The sequence below is a fragment of the Podarcis vaucheri genome (genome assembly GCF_965113315.1).
Source record: "Podarcis vaucheri genome assembly, chromosome: 8".
Taxonomy (NCBI): Eukaryota; Metazoa; Chordata; class Lepidosauria; order Squamata; family Lacertidae; genus Podarcis; species Podarcis vaucheri.
In genome coordinates this window covers 26,870,839-26,888,839 of record NC_138766.1, presented here as the reverse complement: position 1 = coordinate 26,888,839, position 18,001 = coordinate 26,870,839, and the positions used below count along the sequence as shown (strand labels likewise).

The following is an 18,001-nucleotide window of genomic DNA, read 5'->3' as shown; positions in this document are numbered from 1 at the left end:
ATTTTTCAGTTTAAAGCGTTGTAAATTTTAAAAAGGGAAAACAGGTAGAGAAACACAGGACTCCATCTGGTGGCACAATGCTATATCGCACATACAAGACATATATATCGCTTTTTCTTTAGCAGTCTTGCTGAGTCCTAGGTGGAAAGATATTCTTCAAAAAGATGTAAAATGACTGAAGAAGGTATTGCAAATGGGCAGGTTAGCAATCCTTTAAAAAACCATTAACATACCATGAAAACAGGCCCACCACCACACAACAAAAGTTTTCTCTGAGCAAAGAATATGAGGCAAAGAGTCCTATAAAGCATTTCCTATATCTGTTTTCCATTGACTTTGTTCCACGAATCAGAAATCTTCCTTTATTGTGGTTTTGCAAATCTGCCGAAAACAAGTATGCTTTGGGTGCGTTTGTGAAGGACATAAAAGAGGAAAGGATGGTTAGCCAGAATCTCCACAGGTTCCCGACGTGGACGCCTATCCTTGGGGCAATAGACTGCCTCTGCTTCTTCACCACCCTCCTCATCAACCTCAAATAGAGCATTGTGGATAAACTGAGTCAGAACCACGTTCTCTGTTGTAGTTGCTCCAGAGAAATCTCCCTTTTTTCGATCAACCAGGTCGATTTCAGTTCTCTTCTCTGAGCTGAACTTGGGAAGAGCCACTTCCACTTCTATGGGCTTCAGATCACAGGATAAGTCAAGAAGATGCTCATGGCTTAGTCCACCTTCTAGCTAGAGGAACAAACACAGAAATGGCAGTGATATCATTTCAGTCACAGGTTGAATCAAAGCAATGGTGACCACAATAGATAAGTAGGTAATAGTACGTCCTTTCACAACAATATTATTAAATCCATATAAGTGTTATGGAGAAGAGCATCATGGATATTAGTGGCCGCCGAGACCATATAACACCGGTCCTGAAAGACCTACATTGGCGCCCAGTACACTTCCAAGCACAATTCAAAGTGTTGGTGCTGACCTTGAAAGCCCTAAATGGCCTCAGCCCAGTATAGCTGAAGGAGCGTCTCCAAACCCATAGTTCCGCCCGAACACTGAGGTCCAGCACTGAGGGCCTTCTGGTGGTTCTCTCGCTGCGAGAAGTGAGGTTACAGAGAACCAGGCAGAGGGCCTTCTCGGTAGTGGCACCACCCTGTAGAATGCCCTCCCATCAGATGTTGAGGAAATAAGCAACCATCTGACTTTTAGAAGACATCTGAAGGCAGCCCTGTTTAGAGAAGTTTTTAATGTTTGGTGTTTTATCGTTGTCAGGGGTTCAGGAGCAGAGGCGAGGGCAAGGGAGGAAACAGAGAGCGAGGGGGAGGAGGCAGAAGAAAGGATGAGTGACGACGACGACCCGAGATCTCCGAGTCTGTCCAGTGAATCAGAAGATTCACAAAGAGGAGCACCAGTGGCAAGGGCAAGGGGGGAGACTAGGGGGACACCCCAGGAAGAAAGAGCCAGAGGGGACTCAGAGGGGAGCAGTTGGAGATCGGGACCTACGTCACCGCCAGAGAGTAGGGAAGAGGAAGAGCGCCTGGGAACTAGCGCTGGCAGCTCACAACAGGAGGGAGGGCACGAGTCAGGAGTGGCCACACCTTCATCGGGGAGCGAAGTGACGGTTAGACGGAAAGTGGAAGGTTGGGCGCGCGCGCCAAGTTCAAATGCACAGGAAGGTGGCGCAGTAGGCAGCCCGGAAAGAGAGCCAGGTCCTAAAGCCCGGCGCAAGGAGACAGGGGAGTCAGGGGGGTCAGCGTCAGAAGAATCCCGGAAGGGAGAGACCCAGGGGGGCAGAGGGACCCAGAGGAGAACTGTCAGGCGGAAAAGGTGGAGCAGGGCTAGGATATTAAGTTGGTGCGCAAGGGGCGGAGACTCAGAAGGAGCTTCGCCGACCTAAGCATAAGGCGTAGGGTTGCACGCAGCAGCTCAAGAATGGAGACTGTAACTCAATAAAGACTTTTAATCAACAACCGCTGGCTAGCGTGATCCTCTGTGAGCTAGGATCTGGAAGTAACCCTGACAGTAAGCTCCTTCTCTTCAAATTGTGGACATCCACGACCTCGCGGAGAGGAGGGAAAGCGGGTGCCTACAAGAAAGCTCACGAACGGTAGACAATATGACGGCCGAACAGCAAATAACGGAACTCAGAGACGCGGTTTCACGACTGACTGCCGAGGCGGTGGCGTCCAGGAAGAGAGAGGAGGACGCAGCGGCCGCCTACAGGGATCTCCAGGTCAGGTTGGACGTGCTTACGAAGCAGGGGCAACAGACACCCAAATCAGAGGGGATTGGGTTGGGGAGACGCACAGGCAGTCTGGTCTCGCACTTCGATGGGAATTTGCAACAGTACCCCAATTTTAGAGCAGACGTAATGTGTGCACTACAACTACTGCACAAAGACTTTAGAGATGAACAAGAGAAAGTGGGGTTCATCATGTCCCATTTGCATGGAGACGCTAAAGCATGGCTGCGCAATTTGTGGAGGGATAAGGATCCTGCGCTCCAAAATGCGGACGCCTTTATTAAAGCGATGGATGGCTGTTTTTTATCAAGCATTGACGTGGATCTTGCCCGAAGGGAGGTGCACGGACTAAGACAAGGGAGGGCCAGCGTACGGCAATATCATGCCCGCTTTTTCGCTTTGGTCAGTGCCCTGGAATGGGACAGAGATTCGGCTCCCGTCAGAGACCTTTTTTGGGAGGGCTTGAACAGCTCGGTGAAAGATGAGATTGCGAGGGGGGAGAGACCCCGGACCACGCAGGAGATCGTTCAGAGGGCGCTGGCGGTGGGAGTGCGGCTGGAAGAACGTCCGTGGAGCAGGGACGAAGGGCGCAGCGGGCGCGAACCAGCCAGGGGCTCCTCCTTCCTTCCCAGAGAAGCAGCGCGTGCGCAATCCACGCCCCCAACAGGGGGAGGGGTGGAACCGATGGAGGTTGGGAGTGCAAGGGCTCAGTCAGCAGCCAGAGCCCTAGCACCGGCAGCAGTGAAAGCGAAGCCTCCTAGAGGGAACAGGAAGTGTTACATCTGCGAGGATCCAGGCCATTTGGCGAAAGAGTGTCCCCGGAGGCTCCACAAGCACACTGCAGCCTCAGCAATGGTGACTGCAGCAACGCAGCAAGGAGAACCACAGCAGGGAAACGACGATGTCTGGCTGGAAGAGGAGGCACTGGGGCCCAGCCAGACGTGTCAGTGAAGCAGTCCCCAGAGATTTTACCGCCCATGGACCCCCTCCCGCCCAAGCCAGTAGTGAGGCTCACCGCATCGCTCCAGCTACCCAATGGAATCACCATGGACGTGCCAATCACCGTCGACTCGGGAAGCAATGCAGACTTCATAGGGCAGGACTTTGTCGACCGGCACGCTATACAGTTGCTGCCTGCCGCGCTGCCACTGCAGGTTGTCACGGTGGATGGCAGGGAGCTGTTAGGGGGGCAAGTGGTGAAGCAGACGCCACCTATGGTGCTGCGGCTTGGAAATCACAAGGAGATTATCAGCTTCAACGTCACTCAACTCTCAGACACGCCTATTGTATTGGGCATGAGTTGGCTGGACAGGCACAGCCCGACGCTGGCTTGGTACCAGAGGCAGCTGACCTTCGGTTCTTCCTTTTGTGCTGAACACTGCATCATGCCCCAGCAAGAAGGGGAGCAAGAGGAGTCACAGCTGCTGCTCGGCACGCTGCAAGCGATTCCCCACAAGTACGCAGAATTTTTGGAGGTTTTCTGCGAGAAGGAGGCAGACAAGCTACCCCCCCACAGACCATATGACTGCAAGATTGACCTGCTGCCGGGGGCGGCGCTGCCCAAAGGGAAGCTGTATTCCATGTCTGAAGACGAACTGCAGGAACTCAAGGAGTTCATTGATCATAATTTGAAACGCGGTTTCATCCGAGAGTCCCAGGCAGCGGGGGGCAGTCCTGTATTCTTTGTGAAGAAGCGAGACACGCCCCAGAAAAGGCTCGTGGTGGACTACCGCATTTTGAACAGTGTCATCAAGCCGTCGGACTTCCCCATGCCCCGAATCGACGACCTCCTCGCGAAAGTACGCAAGGGCAGCGTGTTCACCAAGTTGGACCTGCGAGGGGCGTACAACCTGATTCGCAGGCGGGAAGGAGATGAGTGGAAGACAGCCATGTTCACACCCCTGGGCACCTACGAATAGAGTTATGCCTTTTGGATTGCAAAATGGCTCCCACGTTTTTCAAGCTTTCATGCATCACGTGTTGGCGGGGCTCCTCTACAAGACGTGCGTCTGTTTCTTGGATGACATCCTGATCTTTTCGGAATCGCAGCAGGAGCATGACAGACACGTCAGGGAAGTGCTGAGCAGGCTCCAGCAACATAGGCTTTACGCCAAGCTGGAGAAGTGCCAATTCGACGTGACGGAGGTGGATTTCCTGGGATACAGGTTGTCTGACAAGGGGCTCGCCATGGACAGCGCCAAGGTTCGAGCGGTGTTGGATTGGAAAAGCCCACGCAACCGGAAGGAGGTCCAACGATTTGTCGGCTTCGCGAACTTCTATCGCAAGTTCATCAAAGGCTTCGCTATGCAGACTGCAGCCATTACAGACACGCTCAGTTCCAAGAAAAAGAAGTTCATCTGGACAGCGCAGGCGGAGCAGTCCTTTCAGGCACTCAAGCGTCTTTTCGCCTCGGAGGAACAGCTGCTTCATGTCGATCCTAGCAGGCCGATGAGAGTTGAAACAGACGCCTCGGACAGGGCCGTCGGAGCAGTCCTGCTGCAGAAGGACCCGCAGGGGGTTTGGAGGCCCGGAGCGTTTTACTCCAGGAAGCTCAGCAAGTCCGAACAGAATTACACCATCTGGGACAGGGAGTTGCTGGCTATTCATGCAGCGTTCAAAGCATGGAGGCACTTCCTGATTGGAGCCAAGCACACGGTGCAGGTCTGCACGGACCACAGGAATCTGGAGCACTGGCGCACGGCACAGTTCCTGAACCAGAGGCAGATACGTTGGGCTGAGTTCTTTGCGAATTTCGACTTCCGAATAGAGTATGTCCCGGGGGACACCAACATCATGGCGGACGCGCTATCCCGTAAGCCACAGTATCTGGAGGACGCCACGCCAGCGGCCGCCATGCACATCTTCGCGCCAACAGTGTGGGCGTGCGCTGCGGTGACAGTGGACCTGGAGGCGGTGCGACAAGCGTTGCAGAATGACTCTTTCGCGCAAGCAAAGATGGCTGAGATGCGAAGGGGCACGGCAGCGACCAACGGGTTCCAGCTGAGAGATGGATTGCTCATCCGCAAAGGGGCCATCTACGTGCCGGGAGACGAACTTCGCGCCAAGGTACTGCATCAGCTGCACGACGCGCCCACTGCCGGGCACTTTGGCAAGGAGAAGACGGTGGAATTAGTCGCCGGGGATTTCTGGTGGCCCGGAATGAGAGGGGAGGTCGCGGACTACGTGGCGAGGTGCGACACCTGCCAGAGGGCCAAACCAGTGCACAGACCGCCGGCCGGACTGTTGGAACCGCTGCAAACTCCGGTCGAGCCATGGGAGAGAGTCGCCCTGGACTTCGTCACGGATCTGCCCAGCTCGAGGGGCAAGACGGCCGTGCTGGTGGTGGTGGACTTGTTCTCCAAGATGGCGCATTTCATCCCGTGTGCGAAGGTGGCCACGGCGGAACAAACCGCCAAACTGTTCATAGACCACGTGTTCAAGGTTCACGGTCTGCCACGGTCTATTCTGTCCGACCGCGGGCGGCAGTTCATCTCAAACTTCTGGCAGAAGCTGATGGGCTTCCTAAACGTCAAGATCAACCTGGCGTCGGCGAGACACCCGCAGACCAACGGGCAAGCGGAGCGGGTCAATGCCATCATGCAGCAGTACCTGAGATGCTATGCGAATCAACAGCCTGCGACGTGGGTGGATTACCTGCCGCTCGCCGAGTTCGCCTACAACAACACGAAGCACGTGTCCACGGGGGTCATGCCGTTCTTCGCCAACAACGGGAGGCACCCCAGAACCTTCCCGGGACTGGAAAGACTGGTGGAGGGGGAGCCGCAGACAGCAGATGCGTTCGCGTCGGAGTTGCAAGAGGTTCACGATCAGCTGCGGCGGCACCTGGAGCTGGCCAAACACGCATACAAGGTGCAGGCAGACAAACACAGAAGGGTTGGCGAAGAGATCCAGGTGGGAGACTGGGTCTGGTTAGCAGCCCACGCAGTGCCGGCCAGGTCGTTGGCCAAGAAGAAACTAGGGCATAAGCAACTGGGGCCCTACCAAGTCGAAGAGCAGGTCAACCCGGTGGCTTTCAGGCTGGCGCTTCCGGAGGGTTCCAGAATGCATCCGGTGTTCCACAGATCGGTGCTCACTCCCTACAAGGCACCGCACAGGTTTCAGGAACCCGGCACGGCGCCGAGTCCGCTCCGAGAGGGAACAAGGCAACGGGGAGTGGCACAGGAGGTGCGCCTCAACGAAGTCACGGAGATTTTGGACTCCAGATGGGGGGAAGAGGGGGTAGAATACCTTCTCGCTAAGGAGGGCACCCCGGCCAATGCCAACAGCTGGGTGCCGGGCTACGCTCTAGATGAACCTCTGCTCAAGGAAGAGTTTCATGCCCTCTTTCCCCATAGGCCAATGCCGGCGGACTTTTTCGACGACTGGCTTTTCACGCCCACGCTTTCAGCCAGCACGTTCCGGGGGTTCGACTCGGATGAGGAACCGACACGAGACGCCCGTTCCCCGGAGGGGTCACCCTCGGGATCTGCCTCAGAACCCTCGTATTGGTGGGATGATCGACCAGAGGAGCAGTGGCGCAGGAAGTGGCTGGAGGGTCCAGGACGAGCTACGCCTACAGAAGGAAGCGAGGGAGAGACCGACATGGACTTTTTCGGGGACAACCAGGGTCTCGAGCACGGCGGCACGGAGATGGAAGCAGAGGTGACCGTCGTTGACGAGAGCAGGGAGGAAGAACCGGGAGTCTGCGGATGGAGGCCGGCCACGGGAAGCGAACTGTACCCGACATTCGTCCCTTTGACACTGCAGCACCCAGTTCCCGCACCGGAGGGAGGGGAGGGGGGAAGGGGGGGCTTTGAGGGGGGATGGATGTCAGGGGTTCAGGAGCAGAGGCGAGGGCAAGGGAGGAAACAGAGAGCGAGGGGGAGGAGGCAGAAGAAAGGATGAGTGACGACGACGACCCGAGATCTCCGAGTCTGTCCAGTGAATCAGAAGATTCACAAAGAGGAGCACCAGTGGCAAGGGCAAGGGGGGAGACTAGGGGGACACCCCAGGAAGAAAGAGCCAGAGGGGACTCAGAGGGGAGCAGTTGGAGATCGGGACCTACGTCACCGCCAGAGAGTAGGGAAGAGGAAGAGCGCCTGGGAACTAGCGCTGGCAGCTCACAACAGGAGGGAGGGCACGAGTCAGGAGTGGCCACACCTTCATCGGGGAGCGAAGTGACGGTTAGACGGAAAGTGGAAGGTTGGGCGCGCGCGCCAAGTTCAAATGCACAGGAAGGTGGCGCAGTAGGCAGCCCGGAAAGAGAGCCAGGTCCTAAAGCCCGGCGCAAGGAGACAGGGGAGTCAGGGGGGTCAGCGTCAGAAGAATCCCGGAAGGGAGAGACCCAGGGGGGCAGAGGGACCCAGAGGAGAACTGTCAGGCGGAAAAGGTGGAGCAGGGCTAGGATATTAAGTTGGTGCGCAAGGGGCGGAGACTCAGAAGGAGCTTCGCCGACCTAAGCATAAGGCGTAGGGTTGCACGCAGCAGCTCAAGAATGGAGACTGTAACTCAATAAAGACTTTTAATCAACAACCGCTGGCTAGCGTGATCCTCTGTGAGCTAGGATCTGGAAGTAACCCTGACAATCGTGTTTTTAATGTTCTGTTGGGAGCCACCCAGAATGGCTGGAGAAACCCAGCCAGATGAGTGGGGTATAAATAATAAATTGTTGTTGTTGTCAGCATAGGAGCAGGAATATGATTTACTTGCTGAAGAGCTTCCACACTGCAGTCTACTGGGAGCAATACAAACAAGCTCATTTCATTGTTTTTGTACGGAATCTCAAGAACCCGGACTTGAACATTGCATAGGTCAATTGTCCCTGCATTGTAGACACCTTTCCTGTGCATCAGCTGCACAGTATGACAATCCTTCTGTAAAGAAAAGAAAAGGAGTAAATATTTCAAAAAAGCAAAGGAACTTATTTTGCTTTAGGAGGTTCCTTCCTTCCCCTGATTCTGAATATCCAAGTTATAAAGGTGAGATTTCCACCCCAAGAGACTGCCTCTGGTTTGCTGAAAAAGGGAGAGATGGATAAAATGAGCACCATCTGTCAAGCACATCTTTTTTTTAGAAGCCCCCTTGGAAGAAGAAGATATGCAAGATTGAGGGGAGAGGCCCAATATCTTCTGTTTATCCTGAATGAATAAATCTGGAAGAAATATAATGGTAAGGATCGCCCCTCTAAAATGCAAGAAGTAGTGAGCCTTCTAGTTCTTTGCAAGGCTACATGATTCCATCAAACTCCCAGAATGAAGAGAGAAGATTTTTCTCTTCCAAGATTTCAGCATCAATCCTGCTAAAATAAGTTATCCTCTTCCTTAATTGAAATAATGAGACTGGTGGTTAGTGGCCAAGTGAAACTCTGTTGTTACTCATGGGGCTTTAAGACATCTAAGCCTAATGAAACTCTGTTGTTACTCATGGGGCTTTAAGACATCTAAGCCTAGTTGTGTGGGAGCCATCATCTAAAAAGGGTTCAGTTCAGCGCTGCAGAGCCTTCCTTGCATCAAGTATTTCAAGTGACTTCCATCAAGACGCTATTGGGGCAACTGAACTCCCATGAAAATCAGGCAATTTGGAAGTTGCAAGGCTACCCACCTACTTGCTCTCATTGTCTCTGCACAACAGAAGCAAGGAAGCTAGACATATATTTACAACTCACCTCATCTGCATGATGTGGGTAAAACGGGGCTTCTTCTGTGAGCTCTTTGTCAAATTTCACTTCCCATTGTCCTTTGAAGTAGAGAGCATTCACCAACAGGAGCTGAGCAAAGCAATCAAAGCTTTCCTTGGGGAGAAGATCCTTGATTTTACCTAGCAAAGAAATGGATATAATAGGGTTAAGAAAAATATCCAGGTTTTTGAAATATTATATTCCATAGTATCACTTCAAATAAAAAGGAGTGTACAACATGTGTGCTAGCTATTTATGGAGGGTAACTGGAGCAGCTTGAGTAGATTAATTAGTTTAAGTACTTAATTATACCCTGAGTGGTCCTTTGGGGTGCTTTAAGAAGCAAATAAAATATCATGAGCACCAGTTTTCCTTTTACCATGTTTGGAGGACAGCAGAGGCGACAATGGTTTCTTAGGTTATTCTTGGAGAGTAAAATAGATTTAGATGCTGATTTTTAGATCACTCAAATGAGGAACAACAAGTAGAAGCTTTCCTTTCAGAAAAGTTGTCAGGAAGAATTTGTTAGTACATTGTGTGGTCTTACCATGTGTACGGATTTCAACCCAAAGGTTGATGAGTCTCCTCACTTCCTCGGGGGCATTGTGCCAATCAACTCCATCCACTTCAATTAGGTACAGTTTCAGAGCACAGAATATGAATTTCTAGACAGAATTAGAAAAACTGAATCCATGTATCAGTAAATTTAAAAGAATAACAAATTGGTTATAACATCCAGGTTCGTTTCTGATTTGAGATTACAGTGGTACCTCAGGTGAAGTACTTAATTTGTTCCGGAGGTCTGTACTTAACCTGAAACTGTTCTTAACCTGAAGCACCACTTTAGCTAATGGGGCCTCCTGTCGCCGCCGGGCCGCCGGAACACGATTTCTGTTCTCATCCTGAAGCAAAGTTCTTAACCTGAAGCACTATTTCTTGGTTAGTGGAGTCTGTAACCTGAAGCGTATGTAACTTGAAGCGTATGTAACCTGAGGTACCACTGTATTAGAAGTACAGCTTCATGACCTCAAAGGTTTTGCATAATAGAAATGTTATTACTGATAGCCTTCTGGAAGCCAGCAGAGATTTTTATTGATAGGCTTCCTTCTTAACCACTGCTACGTCTTAACTACCTTGGATTTGGGTGTCCTTCCCTAGTTTCCGAACACTGGATTTTAGTTGTGGAGTACCGGTACTTCATGCAACAGGTAATCCTTACTGTAATAGTTCCCTCTAGTGGCCCGGGAAGGAGGTACAGCATCACAGGTTGGCAGTAGATGAAGAACCCATTTATGTAGAATACAGTCAGTTGCAGGTTGGAATGTGCACTTGGTTCTCACAGTGCAGTGGAGCACCCACAGGGGCCAAAATTAGAGTTACCTGGATGAAGGCAATGTCCTTGTTTCCATAGAGCTTGTTGGCAAAGCTCAGGGTATAGTTGGTGCTGGGCTCATTAAGAGTAGCAAGGATTTTGCTAAATGCCGTATGGATTCCTTCAGGCTCCTCACACTCGTAGCAGGGAACATCCTAAGGATTCAAAATAGAAGGTTAATTCACAAGAATTTTCCTGAACCAGCTTGTTTATAGATTCTGTGTTCAAGTCCAGTCTTGCTGTTAGTTCTGTTAGTTTCTGTGTATTTTCTGAACTCTGCTTTGTCAGGGTCTCCAAGGATTGATTTATCTTGAGTAACGCTTGTGTCACTGCCTCCATGGAAGCAGCTGTCACTTTTTCTTGTCCTGTTGTTCCTATAGGGGTTACGCCTGTGATCGAGCCTCTCTTCTTTTGTTGCTGTTGCTGTTGCTGGTATTGTTGTTGTTTAGCTTTGGCTCTTGTGGTTATCTCTTCTGCTGGGCCACTCATGTCCCAAGGTCTTTTCCCACGGGAACAGTCTCCTGATGTAAAATTCCACTGTCCTAAACTGTGGCAACCGTTACTTTTACCCTCTAGGGGGAGCAAATCAAAATGTCCAAGTACGGAGACAAAGAAAGTTTAAAACAAGTATATCAGGAGGCTTGTAAATATATGTTACAACACTTTTTCCATTAGATACTATTTCAGCCTGCTCTAATATACTGTAGCAGCAAGGTCCAAGAACTTTGTATCAAACAAAACTTCCACCATGTAACTTTCCCAAAAGTTTAAAAGCAGTTCAGTGCCATATTGTCTTATTTAGCAGTCCGTTTCAGGGTATTGAGGCAGCAGAAGACTTTTTCTTTCTTTTAAATAAATCATGCAGTTCTTAATGTCCCTTTTTCCTCCCCTCTGCCCTGCTAGCTAGAGGGGAGGTCTAAGTCCAATGTCAGATTTAAGCAATCAAAGGATGTCTCTTACGGATGCAGCTTTAAAATTTCATTGCTTTAGCTGTCATGCAGTCGGGGGAAGGCAGACTTCCTTAATTTTTGCCTTCCCCGTTTTCAGCCAAAATTTCAATTTAAAGAAGTTCCAAATTATCGTTCCGTCTTACTCATGGGAATTTCAGTCCAGATTTACAGGAAGGAATCGGCGCTCTCCGTCAATGGCGACGCGGCTTCACTCTGCGGGCTGGGTAGCGACTCTCAGCACTGCGCTCTCCCGATGCCGTTCCAGAGCCTTTAAAAAGGCTCTTTCTGCGGTAAGGGGGGGCGCTTCTGGTGCCCACCGAATCTCCTTGTTCACAGGCTTCCGCGCCTGTGATTTTAGGGGTCCCCCGCTTGCCGTAGCGGGTCAGACCCGAACTCGCAGAGCAGTCCTCCTCCGGAGCTCGGAAAGAGGACCGCCATTAACACTGGCGCCGACCGGAAGTCGTCTGCCTGGGTGGTAATCCCAGTGCACAAGCAAAGGTCATTTCACTTCTGCAATTATTTAGTTAAATACTGCCCAAGATTGCACCAATACTGCAGAGGAAGATGCAAATATTTGTTTCACTTGAGTTTTACATCTGAGTATTTTGCCGCAAATGCATTTGTGGAAATGATGTCTGCACTCTCATGGGAAGAATTGACTGAACACTCTTCCTTCAAATATATTTCCCCACAAAATGGTAACATGGCTTCAGTTGCATAGGCAAAATAACAGCAGCACTTAAGCACTTAAAATATATGGTTTCCTAGGTCTCATACACCACAAGGTGTCACTGTCAATCAAACACAGAGTAGATCTCTGCTTGCATCTCAAACTTGCAAATGATTTGACATGTTTGGAACATCATATCTGAACCATGCCAAATTAATGATGAAAACATCTATTGAGCTTCAGGCAACCTGAAGTTTGAGTTAATATTACATTCACTTGATAGTAACAAGTCACATTGGAATTGAGAAACAGAGGAAAGGGATATATTCTACATATACATTTATTTAGGGTTGCAATATTTCAAAATCCAGACACAAAATGTTTTCTTTTCCTTTTTCTTTTCTGCAAAATCTCCAAAGAAAAAGAAGTTTGTTAGCTATGGGGGGGGATTCACCCCCCAAAAAAATGTCTGGTTTTCCCAGACAATTTGACCTATTTGAGAAGAAGATTGCATGGACACAATTTTCAACAGACGAATCCTGGCTATGTCCAGGAAATTCCAGATGTATGGCAGCCCTACATATATTGTCTATGAAGCGATTCAGTAATATTATAACATACAACAAGACAAACAATGAAATAAAAGACTTCCTTTATCCTGTATCTGGCCTCCTTATTTACTTCTTATAAACTGTTTCCTTTATGAATAATTACAGTGGTACTTCAGGTTAAGTACTTAATTCGTTCCGGAGGTCCGTTCTTAACCTGAAACTGTTCTTAACCTGAGGTACCACTTTAGCTAATGGGGCCTCCTGCTGCCACAGCGCCGCTGGAGCATGATTTCTGTTCTCACCCTCAAGCAAAGTTCTTAACCTGAAACACTATTTCTGGGTTAGTGGAGTCTGTAACCTGAAGCGTATGTAACCTGAATCGTATGTAACCTGAAGTGTATGTAACCTGAGGTACCACTGTATTAAGATTTTTCTAATTATAACTTAAATATCCACAAAGTTTCCTGCAGACATTAATCGAAACAAGTCCAGGTTTGTATTTTAGGGCACTGTTTTGTGAAGTATTCTCTGCATTTCCCTCATGCTTTTTGAAACTCTTGCCTAGTCTGATCTCTAATTGCCTCTGTTAATCTAGCCAGTTCAGTATACTCTAACCGTTTGTCTTGCCATTCCTTTTTTGTTGGCACAGTTTCTTTCCCCCAGTTTTTAGCCATTAGGATTGCAAGTTCCTCTTTCTCAACAGATACATTAAAACCAGTGGGTGGGTGGGGGAATACATAAAACCACCCCACCCTATTCTAAATGGCCACAGATAGTTAAAGGCCAAAGGTTATTGTGGGAAGTGTTTGCTTCACAGTTAAACACATATAATGAAAGTGCCAGGCGAGTCTCCTTGGGAAAAGCATTCTGCAAATGGGGAGCCACCACCGAAAAGGCCTATTCTCATGTTGCCACCCTCTGGACCTCCTTTGGAGGGGGCACACAATAAAGAGCCTCAGATGGCAATTGCAGGGTCCAGGTTGCGTCATATGGGGACAGGCAGTCCTTGAGGTATTAGGTTATTCAGCTGTATATTCGGTGCATAAACTCCTACTATAATTAAATGCTCTTTATCTTTTGTTATTTTTACCCCTAATAACCTACCTTCATCATCCTTAAATATATTTTTTTGCGTCTAGTTTAGGGTTCACATAGATCACAATTCCCCTTGACCCAATCTCTTGTTTTCTAAAACCCTTCTGTGATTTCTAGTCACATGGGTCTCCTGCAAGCATATGATATCCCATTGTTCTTTCCTCAATACATGTTCTATTTTATTTCTCTTCCTCTTATCATTTAAACCGTTAACATTCCAAGATATAATTTTTAGATTCATTAATCTTTATTTATTATCTACAAAGGTTTCATTGAGTAAATAAAAGAAAAAAGAAAAGAAAAAGAAAAAAACTCAGAAATTTTAGGATTTTGATATTATGTTTCTTCCAATTTCTCCCCCCCTTTGATACCCGCTTGTCTCTCTATGCTTCTTGTGGCGTCTGCGTTGTTTCCTCTCGCTCCATATTATTAACTTTGCTTGTCCTTTTTGATGTAATATTTTGTCCTTTAAAAGTCTTGAGTTGAAAAAAATTAAGCAATCTCCTGGCCCTTTGTAAGTGTCCAATCTTTCTGATTTGATCCTGAAAATTTTATCAATATCCAATAGCATCTCTTCTACTTCTACTCCCAACCAGTTTGCAATCTCCTGTGATAGTTTCTCTTGCGTTTGTTCATCATAGGTTTGTGGTACGCCTCAGAAGCGGAGGACCATCTCCTTCTGACGCATCTCCATCAATGATAAATCATCTAGCAGCTCTTCATGGGCTCTCTTTAAGTCGTTTATTTCTTCCTTCGTTGAATCTTGTGATTTTTTAATGTCCTTATTTGCAATTTGCAATTTCTGGTGTGGCGTGCTCAGCGTCGGGTCAGGGAAAGCGCTTTGCTGCAGTGAGAGCGCTCCCAATCACGGATACGGGATAAAAAGACGGGGAAGCGAGGGCGACGCAAACCCTGAAGAGGTCTGAGAGGAGGTTCCAGACTGAAGAAAACAGATCCAAGCAGCGCATGAAGGGGTTTTCTGCCGTTCCAGCACAAAAAGTGGAGGAAGGTAGAAGAATCTCAGCGCAGAAAGATTGCACACTCGACCGTGAGGCGCCCCTTAGACCCAAATGAGAAAGCACCAGGCTGCTCCAAACTAAAACTGTAAAACCAAGAGTACTCCTGAAGCAAGAAGGCAATAACGCTGGCTTAAATTAAAATAAAAGGAGCACGGACTAACTTAATATAAAGGACAGTAAAGCTAATGGAGAGAGGAGCTTCAGCGTTCTGGGACTTATCAAGTTGTGGAAAATAAGCCTTGTAAAGAGGCAGAAAATAAAAACTGAGGCATACTGAGAAGGAGATCAGCGTAAAAGAAAGGGGAAGTGGGAAAGAAAAAGGGGGGAGCGTGGAGGAGACAGTGGAAAAGAGAAGGAATGGAAAAGATTTGAAGACCAGGCAGCGGTGGGAAGATAAAGATTAAGATAAGGAAGTGAAAGGGAAGAAGAGATATACGAAGGGAGAGGAAGAAGGAGGGAAAAGAAGGGAAAAGACGGTAATAAGGAAGAAAGCAGTTGGTGAAAATGGCGCTGGGGGGGGGGAGTGTGAGTCATTGCCCTCAGAAGGGAAAAAGAAGAATAGTGACGGAAACAGTCACTGCAACAAAGGGAGGCTAGAGAAACAAAACAAGAAGGACCACCTCACAAGTAAATTGGGAAATCGCGCCACCTAGTGGCGGAAAATAAAATTACTCCCATCATTTAAAAAAAAAACGCTGCTAAGACACAGGCTTGAAGCACAACCATAAAGAAAACTAGCTATACATGAAAGGATACCTGAAATACCAAGTTCAGCTTCTAGAAAATAAGTTCTTAAGACGGATGTTAAGTACCGCAAAGGAATTTTTCTCTGACAACTGCCAAAGTAATTAAAATAAAACAAAATATTTAACTAAATTTATATTAAAACTGATTTTTTTATTTCTTTTTTTAAATATTTGAGATGAACTGGTAATGATATAGGGTAAACCACCGGAATCTTAACTGACTTTCAATCCCAACAGATGGAATAAAAGGACCAAATTATAGACTATAAACAGAGCATTTTCAAAGTTTTAGGAATATATATATTCTTGATTTAAATAAAGACATCTAGATCAGAACCAAAAGGAAGAAGACAAATATGGGTTCTAAAAAATACCAAACTACACTGACATCTGGGTCAGGTCTACAAGTGAGAAGACAATCAACAGCTGAAACAGACCCCAATGCTGACATAAAAGATCTTACAATGGGGATGGAAAAGAGCCTGAATGATAAGCTGGACATATTAGCTGGCAACATCCAACAAAACTCAAAGCTAATAATAGACTTAACAACACAAATAAGTGACCTCTCACTTAAAAATAAAGAACTGGATAAATCTGTACAAGAACTCAAGAGTAAATCCACCAAACAAGAGGAAAATTCTGAGCCATCTTCAAAGGCAGTCCCACATATAATACCAGAGTGGGGACTACAGAAGTTGGAGATTCTCTCCCTGCCCCCATGAGAATAATGCACTCAGATGAACTGGTTTGTGCAGAGCTTTTTGGGTAAGATATTTTGGTTATAACAGGTGACATCTAACCAAATCCTACCTAGTGTCGACTCCTTGGAATTAATGGTTGGATTTTTAAAATAATTTCAATGAGTCTAGCATCGGAGGCAAACATACTGTATTTTTCTGTGTATAAGACACCCCCTATTTTTTGGGGACTCAAAATTAAGAAAATGCGCTATGCACTACACGTGTATAAGACAACCCCTTATTTTACACTTCAAAAATTTAGGAAAAAATAAAGTGTTATACATGGGGGGAAATGGGTGTGTGTGTGTGTGTGTGTGTGTGTGTGTGTGTAAATTTACATAGCAAGAGGTGGTGGGTAAGATCAGAAAGAAGCCAAAAGGGTAAAATCACTCCCCAAAGGTGTCTTTCCAAGTTGAGAAAGGGTTTAAAAGGAGGCAGGAAAGAGTTAAATGGGGAGATGTGGAAATGTGGGAGGGAGTGGAGAGAGGAGATGGGGGGGCTGTTTAATGGAGGCATGAGAGGAGAGAGGCCAAAGTTAAGCCACACAGGCAAATCCTGAAGGTGAAATAAAAAGAAAAGTTATGGAGAGAGAGAGAGACCCAGGAGCTTCCTTGTTCTCTGTATCTCTGCAAGTGACCTTGGAGTGGGTCTTCCAAACCGGCAGCCTCACCATTGCTTCACGTGAGAGATTTGCTGGGTGGGGGAGGATATCCCACCCCCGCATGGTGGTGAGGTGAGAGATGCACAATGCTTAAGGAGAAGGCTCAAAGGAGGAGAGTGTTATGTACTGAAGTTCTCACCCTGGGCCAGTAGGGGGATACTGTAGATAGTTCAGGTCCACATATGCAAATAAGGGATTGAAAGTGATGTTCAGTGATTGGATAGTTACAGAAAATGGTTACTGTTGCATTCTAGTGGAGCTCTATATAAGCAGGCTGGCTGAACCCTTCAGTTCTGTTCTGGCCTGTGAATAAAGAAGAGCTGTTTGAAGAATCGCTATGTCGTCTGGTAAGTTCGCCCACAACTTAACAGAGAGGGTGGATGTGTAAGGGGGAAAGCGTGAGACACCATGGGCTAATCTACACTTGTAGTTTATAACGCTAGGAAAGGGTTACGAAAGCGTTTCAAAATGTAAGGGTTATATGTATTATGTTTCGCTTACAAGGTTAACGATACATTGTTAAAATGTGACACCTAGGATTGGAATTGCCCAAAAAAGATGTTAGATTATTTTTGTATGCCACTACAGCGGCAAGACTGCTACTAGCTAAAAATTGGAAATCTCAAGAAATACCAGCGGTAGAAGAATGGCAGATGAAGATGTTGGTGTTTTTGGAGCTGGCCGTCCTGACTGGAAGAATCCGCCATCAGAAAGAAGAGGAACATCAAGAAGATTGGAAGAAATTTAAAGATTATCTAGCTAAACATTAAAATCCTTCCAGTAGCACCTTAAAGACCAACTAAGTGTATCTGAAAAAGTGTGCATGCACACGAAAGCTCATACCAAGAACTAACTTAGTTGGTCTTTAAGGTGCTACTGGAAGGATTTTTTTATTTTGACTATGGCAGACCAACACGGCTACCTATCTGTAGCTAAACATTGTAATATAAGATAATTAGTAGGTACTTGAAAGTATCAAATAGGCCTAGGATTAGACTAAGAATGTGGTATACAGTGGTACCTCGGGTTACATACGCTTCAGGTTACATACGATTCAGGTTACAGACTCCGCTAACCCAGAAATAGTGCTTCAGGTTAAGAACTTTGCTTCAGGATGAGAACAGAAATCATGCTCCGGCGGCGCGGAGGCGGCAGGAGGCACCATTAGCTAAAGTGATGCTTCAGGTTAAGAACAGTTTCAAGTTAAGAATGGACCTCCGGAACGAATTAAGTACTTAACCTGAGGTACCACTGTAGTAATATGGGGTTAAGCC

The 18,001-nt window shown here is 47.5% G+C and overlaps 1 protein-coding gene across 1 annotated transcript; it reads right to left on the bottom strand.

Annotated features, from left to right (window-relative positions):
* Positions 1–362: 362 nt before the first annotated feature.
* Positions 363–13,573, bottom strand: LOC309539799 (serpin B3-like; the record flags this gene model as incomplete). The annotated part of the gene is made up of 6 exons (XM_082236135.1): positions 363–734; positions 7,950–8,117; positions 8,909–9,060; positions 9,468–9,585; positions 10,301–10,447; positions 13,568–13,573. 6 exons carry the CDS (start codon positions 13,571–13,573, stop codon positions 363–365), a joined length of 963 nt encoding a protein of 320 aa, XP_082092261.1.
* Positions 13,574–18,001: the final 4,428 nt, after the last annotated feature.